The sequence below is a fragment of the Notamacropus eugenii genome, chromosome 1, assembly GCF_028372415.1.
Source record: "Notamacropus eugenii isolate mMacEug1 chromosome 1, mMacEug1.pri_v2, whole genome shotgun sequence".
Classification (NCBI taxonomy): domain Eukaryota; kingdom Metazoa; phylum Chordata; class Mammalia; order Diprotodontia; family Macropodidae; genus Notamacropus; species Notamacropus eugenii.
In genome coordinates this window covers 567,712,854-567,720,156 of record NC_092872.1, presented here as the reverse complement: position 1 = coordinate 567,720,156, position 7,303 = coordinate 567,712,854, and the positions used below count along the sequence as shown (strand labels likewise).

Here is a 7,303-nt window from a genome sequence, read left to right as displayed (position 1 = left end):
TCTTCCGTACTAGTGATCTGTGTATATGTTTGATCCCCTCTTCCAGATTGCAGGCTCCTTAAGTTAAGAGAGAAAGAAGGAAAAAGATAGAGGGGGAAAGGAAGGAAGGAAGGAACGAAGGAAGGAAGCTCTATACCCTCCCTGGCCCCTAGCAAAGTACCTTCTGCCTAATTGTAAGAGGTCAACAAATGTTCCTTTGATTTGCTTTTTAACTTTCTCATCAGTCCTGGGAGCTCCCAGAACAGAAAAGCAGATCACCAATGAAAACAGGGAGAATTGTGAGGAACTTAATGATTGACAAAGACATTTTTGATATAGAAAAAAATTACTTTTAAAGCCATTTTCAAAAACCATTTTCTTTATTTACATACAGCATGAAGTATGAACTTTTTTTCTTGAAAAGTAAGAGTTCATTTCAAACCTTTCCTCAAACTTAATGAAACAATATCTAGAGTAAAGTTACAATAATCATTTGCTTCCTGTCTGGAAATACTTTCACCAATTTGAGATTTCTTTTATCAGAATAGTTTAATATTTTGATATGAATGTTACAGTTTGGGGGAAAAATCATGAAACTCAAAAAGAAAATACTCTTTATTAAATGGAGTCTTAACTACTTATTCCACTTTTGTTATAGATTTAAAACAAAATTCCCACTGCCTTTTCTCCCAAATACTCCAATAAATGACTAATACAGTCAAACAAAGCTCTTATTTTTTGTTCCTAAGATGATTAACCAAGTTGCCAAGATACTACTTCTCAATACATGAGTAATCGTTAGCAAACATCCAATTACACCAGAATATATAACCAACTGATGCTTTAAATGCCATTTCTTCAAGACATGCACAGGGTGAGTTTCAAATTGATCAATTCTAAATATACTAGAATACTGACAGTTTTGAGGCTCCATAACCATTGGCTTTGAAGAGGAATGTAACCAAAGCACAAACAGTCCTAGTAGCTCCCTCAGAGATGGCAACTCACATTACCAAACTAGCAAGCAAAAAGACATCACATCTTTAAATTAATTACATTCCAGGAACTTTTCAAATACACATTTCCTGATGTAAAACAGCACATTCACTTGATTCGGAATGTATGATAACTTGGGCTGTAATAATAACCATATGCTTCACTTTTAAGCTCTTGGTAACTAAAAACTATTTCTGCAAATCTGAAAGGTGCTATTATGATAACATAGGATAGGAGATGGACTGGACATGTCATCTCATTGGTCTAGGGAACTCTCAGATAAGGAAACTCCCTCTACCAATGAAGGCTAACACCTTCTCTTCAATTTAGAGTTGCCTGGAGCAACTCTTAGAGTGTTGACTAGAGTACTGAGAGTATGAAATGACTTGTCTCACAGCCAGTCTGTCACACTTGAACCCAGGCCTCTATGGCTTAAAGCTCAGTTCTCTACTCACTATACCACATGACCTTCCATATATGATAGACATGAGCAATAAATTCAAAAACAGAATAAAATCCTTGCAAATTATCGAAGTACTGTATGTCAAGGTAAGCTTTATTATCCTACTTTGGAACTGGCAGTTAGATGTAATTTTTTATTAGAATCATACATAACAAGTAACAAAACATATGTTCCTTCAGCGTTGATGTGTTCATTATCACTGTGGAGCTGAAGTTTTGGAACTAAACTGCCATATTTTCTTAGAATGATACTTGTAAATATTACTTTGCCTGATCCAAACTCCAGAACATGAATTAAATGTCTTAAATCAGATTTACGATTTAAGCATTTGGCTGAGATTTTTGTTTTTAAATTTTTTTAAATGACCAAAAAGACCATTTTAAAATCATTTTTATTTGGTCTAGACCTCTAATTTAACTAGTTTAGCATAGAAACTCTCTCTACTGATGCAGAATTGCAAATCATCTATAATTTTATTGTTACCTGGGGGCACTGAGAAGTTACAGCCTCAAACCTAGTATGTGTCAGAGGCAAGGCTCAAATCCAGTCTTCCTAACTCCAAGGCTGGCTTTCTATCTATCTATTGTGTCCTATCCATTGTAAATTTCTTACTTAAAGAAAATGCTCTTATTCAAGCAAAATCAGAAAGCAGTATTTTACACCCACTCAGGTATCCAATTTAAAAAGGAGGAAAAATGGACCTCTCTTCAATGTTAATATTTTTTTCCCTGTAACACATGGAACATTTTTCCAATTATTCTCAGGAAGGAAGTCCTTTATATTATTTTTCTTCTTTAGGATATTCTCTTCTGAAAATATTTACCCTCTCAAGATTTAGAATCCTAACAAGATATATGCCATCACCATGCCATAGAGAGTAATTAATGATGAACAGCCTTTACCTTAGCTAAACACTGGAATGACAACCCCATGCCAGGGCCTAAGTCTGTTTAGTGAACTTTTTCCTCTCCCGATCTATTTCTATTATATGGCGCAATACATTTTACAGACACTAAGCATCAAGTATTTAGTATACATGAGGGTCCAAATAATTTGTTTAACATATGGGAATTTCCCTTATTTTGTCTTTAAGGGGCCCAACAAAAGGGTCTTTCTAATTTTGGTGGCATCTAGCTTTTTGCCGGTTAGTCAAAGTCTAACAGCTTTTCCTCAATTTTGTCTACTAAAATCTGAACTTCAGGCAGAAAATCAAAAGTGGCCATTGCTTTTCATAGAACTGGCCAATCTTCCTTCCAGGGGTGCTACAAGAAATTCATTCTGGTCCTGTTCATTTATTGTCAGAAAACTGACATTCATTCCCTCTGTATTCCAAATAAGTGGTAGTTAGCAGTGCCAGTACACAATGAAGTCTGGCTTCTTTTTCAACCCCTGCCCACTCCTGAGCCCTGCTTGTACATACCAACATTCCCCCACCACCCAACCAGAGGGTAATCCCTGGTGCCCCCTTATTTGCACAAAGAAAACCTGCCTTGCTTTTGAAGTTAAATTGGATTAATCTGATATAGGCTGCGTTTACAACTAGTCCCATCAAGCAAAGAAAAGAAAGGACTGAAGCAAGGAAGCAGAGAAGACTTTGGGAAAGTATTAAAGGACTTTTTATCCCTCAGAGTCCATGGCAAGCCCGTATTGGGGAACCCTTGTAGGGCACACACACCCCGTCTTACAGTCCGGCCCGTCTCGCTCCCTTCTTCCTCTTTCCCGACTACTCTCCCCAGATGGCCCTTGGACCACGGGCACCCGTGCCCTTCTGAGCCAGGAGATCTGAGGCTGTCTGGCTCCTCTGCGCTACAGGGCTCCGGGCTCCCCCTTGTCGGACCTCTCGGGCAAAGTGAGCACAAAGGGGAAGAGCACCCCTCGGGCATCAAACGGGGCCTGGAGCCGCTCCCGCTCGAAGACACCTTTCTGGCCTCCATCCTCTCCGGGCTCCCCTTCTTCCGAGAGGCTGAACCGCCAGGCCCCGGCCCTGTTCACGCAGTAGATGGTGCCGTCGAGGGCGGCGCAGCGGAAAGGCTGGGGCCCCGAAGGCTCGCCCGGAGGCCTCAGGTTCGAGGCGCACTGACTCCACCGCTTGGCCAGGCAGTGGTAGCGGAACACGTTGACCCCTCCGCTCGCACCGGCTGCTGCAGCGCCGGCCGCGGCCTGAGGCTCCCCGCGCGCCCCGCACAGGTCAAAGCGGTAGATGAAGCCTTTGAGGGCCACCATGTCTGCGGAGCGCTTGCGGCTGCTGCTGCACGGGCACTCCTGCCACTCGTCCCGCCGGGGGTCGTACTTGAGCAGGCGGTAGAAGAGAGAGCCGCCCGACACGTAGATCTCCCCGTTGCACGTGGTGGCTTCGTGGGCCACGGCGAAGGCTCCCTTGGGCAGGGGAGCCACCGAGCTCCAGCGGTCCGCCCGGGGGTCGTAGCGCTCCACACTAAACAGGCACTCTCCTCCCACGGCGTAGAGGTAGCCGTCCAGGGCCAGCAGCTTCAGCTGGGAGCGCGGCTGGCTCAGCGACCGAACCGTGCTCCACGTGTCAGTCACCGGGTTGTAGCAGAAGACCTTGTCCGACAGGCGAGCCCTCCCCTCGGGTCCCCCTTGCAGGATGCCCCCGGCCAGGAAGAGGTAGTTGTAGAGGACGCACATGGCACAGCCTTTGGCATTAGCCCCCTCGGGCAGCCGAGTTAGGACCTTCCACTCCTTGTCCGCCTCCTGGTAGTAATAGATGACCGAGTCGCTGTGACCTCCCTCCTCCTCAGACGAGCCCGGGGCTGGGCCTGGAGGCGGCGTGGGTGGGTGCTCCCCGGGAGACAGGACGGAGGCTGACGGACTCTGGGGCCTGCTGCTCTCCCGACTCTGGGGGCGGCTGCCCACCCGCTCAAAGACGTCATTGATCTCGGCCACCAGGAGGCAGCTGCGCCCGGCCTCCATCCTGCGCTGGAGGATGAGGTCTCTCTCCGAGCCCGTCAGGCGGCCGTAAACGGACGGCTCCCGCAGCACCTGGAGGTAGTGGTCGCTCATGAAGCGATAGGCAGCCTCCCGGAGCTCGCTGAGCCTCTGCTGCTTGGCCAGGCTCAGAACCTGGTAGCAGTTGCCGAGGGTGAGCTGCGCCCGCATGGCGTCCGTGGCGCACTGCAGGGCGCAGGGCATCTGAAGGAAGCGCGCCCCGGCGATCACCTCGGCCACGTTGTCCTCCTTCACTTCCCCCATGTGTCCGGTGTACAGGTAATCCACCAGCAGCCGCAGGGCCCCGTAGCTCACCCCCTTCACCCGCAGGATCTCCCTAGACGAGCGCGCTCGGAAGTAGTCGCTCTTGGCGGCCAGCACCGACTTGTGCGCCTGGATGCGGCGTCCGGCCACCTCGATCACCAAGTCCGGCTCTTCTCTCACCGCGCCACCCGCCGGATGCTTGCTGCGGCCGATGCTGCAGATGCCGCCGCCGCCGCCGCCCTCCTCCCCCACACCACCCTCCGCGTCCCCGGGCTGCGGCGGCTCCTTCCTGGGCCGAGCTCCAGCCTGGACACAATAAGTGACAGGCGGCGGCGGCGGCTGAGCCGCGCTCCTCCGGTCCGCCCTGGCAGCGTCCTCCTCCTCCTGCCCCGACTCTTCGGACGTGGCATTAGAACTGTTGACTTCCCACTGGTTCTTCACCACCCGACTTCCTTGGCAAGGAGAGGAGAGGGGGGAGCCCGGTGCGCCCGGCGCTGCGGAAGCCGCAGTTGCACAAGGTTGCGGTGGAGGTTGGTCCAGCGAGCTAAAACACAAGGAGGAGCCGAGGCTGCAGGGCGTGGGTGCCGAAAGCTCCGCGGCTCCCGCCCGGTTGGCCCTGTCGTCCCGGCCCTCTGCCACCGGCCCGAGGTCCCGGGGTGTCGAGCCGGCGCGTCCTTGGTCCCCGTTCTCTCCATTTAATCCTTCGTTGAAGGGGACCCCCGCCTCGGCCCCATTTACCTTGCTGTCCCCTGGGTACAGCACGCGAGAGGCCACTGCGTTCTCCATGGCCAGCGCGCCTCCCGCTGACACGGCTGTTGGGGCGGCTCGCTACCTTGGGGCTTCTGGCTTCACCTTCCTTTCCTGGCACACGATCAGATTTCAGGCTCCACACCGAGCTTTTCACATTCTGGTGGTTCTTCCCCAGCTCTGGGTGTGTCAAACTCTAGATGAACTTTTGAACCTCAATAACTTCTCCATTATACTGCCCTTGATTGGATCAGGTCCCTGCCCTGGGTGGTACTGCTCTGAAGCTACCACCAATTTTTTTCTTTTGTTTGGTTGGATTGGGTTGGTTTCTTTTGGAGGGGCAGATTGGGGATAATAGTTCTTTGCAGAATTGAGTTATCAAGGTGTTACCCAGCCAGGATATGCATTTGCTTCTGGTGAGTCACTGTGTTCCCACTTAATCACTTTTCATTTCCTTTGCTGTTTCTTCCATGCCATTTTTGACAAGTGCATGTCTAAAACACATAGGCTTGGTAGACCAGAACTCCCGTAGGACTTCGTCCTCTATTCATTGGAGATGGTCTCAGCCAGCTTTCCTTGAATGCCTTTCTATTTGAGATTAGTGTTTGTAAAATGCCAACCCATGTCCTTGTGTTCTGGTCACATTAGTGTCCTGACCTATCAGTTGATTTTGCTTTTGAATCCAGATTTTAATATACAGAAATGTAAGTCCATAGTTCAGTTGTTTTGTGGCTTTCCGAAAACAATTACTGCCTAGATGTATGTGATCAGAAACTTTCCTTTTTCTCTTCCTTTGTTGGAGCATCAGGTGTTTCCCTGGGCCTCATCACTTCATGTACTTCTTGTCCCTGTTGGGGGAAAAATTCAACAATGAAAATGCTTGAATAGGCATTTTTTCTAGGATTCCCAAGGGAGTGGCCCCTACTATAATGAACTAATGAACTTCCGTACAGCATTTTCAGCTTAGAACTAGAAGACACACAAGGTATTAGAAAGCCTTAGGAAAAGAGATCATAAATTTGCAGGGATGTCTGTTAAACCACTCTATTTGTACAAGATATTTTAAGTGAAATACTCTCTAGGGAACAGGATTTAGGATTCAGAGGGACCTTAGTTCAGTCTAATCCATTCATTTTACAGATGAGGAAACTGAGGCCCAGAGAGGTGAAGTGACCTGTGGAAAGTCATACAGGTAGAAAGCAGTAGTGTTAGGATTTGAGACCATGCAGTGACTCCATATCCAGCCTTTTCCCCACTATGCCATGCTTACTTCTGCTGAAATTCACCTTTTTGTTAGTTGTCATGTTTATATCTAAGGCCATTCAAAATCTCTGAGAAAATAAGAGATTTGAAGATAAGACTTTAATCATCACAACAGGTAGAAGCTCATAGTAAATGCTCATTACTAAGAATTAAAGGCTGAACCGTCAAGGTTATAGCTAACTTCTAAAAACTAGTGGAAAGAGAAGAAAACTTGGGTGAAAGTTTCACACTGGATTCTTTATTAACATGTCACATTTATTTCTTTGGTCTTTTAAACTCAGTTACTACAGTCAGTTTCCAGAGGAGTTGTTTTCAGATGATGTCTCTTAAATCGGTTTCCATGGACGTCATATATTTAATACTCTCCAGAGGCCCCAAATTCTAACTCTATATTTAAATAGATCTTTCAGCAAAATCAGTCCAAGAGTGTCCTCACTTTTTTACAGTTGTTTTGCAGCTGGTGCAAACATGAAGGGAGTGGGGGGAAAAGAAACCACCTCATCATGCCTAAAGGGCAGATGTGGTCACCCGCATATGTATTATAAACTAAAACTGGATTATAACAAAAAATTTATCTTTTCAGTTTATTCTTCATTTATTTCTAGATTTTTCATTCAATCCTTGTAATTCACTGAAGAAGAAGGT

At 47.3% G+C, this 7,303-nt stretch overlaps 1 protein-coding gene across 1 annotated transcript; it reads right to left on the bottom strand.

Moving 5' to 3' along the window:
* Positions 1–3,120: 3,120 nt before the first annotated feature.
* KBTBD11 (kelch repeat and BTB domain containing 11) lies at positions 3,121–5,557 on the bottom strand. The gene has a single exon (XM_072634368.1). The coding sequence runs from the start codon at positions 5,432–5,434 to the stop codon at positions 3,245–3,247; it is 2,190 nt and encodes a 729-aa protein (XP_072490469.1). The 5' UTR covers positions 5,435–5,557; the 3' UTR covers positions 3,121–3,244.
* Between the last annotated feature and the right edge of the window lie 1,746 nt (positions 5,558–7,303).

Bases quoted from the DNA above. Each gene is read 5' to 3' on its own strand.
- KBTBD11 (XM_072634368.1), bottom strand. From the start codon at position 5,434: ATGGAGAACGCAGTGGCCTCTCGCGTGCTGTACCCAGGGGACAGCAAG.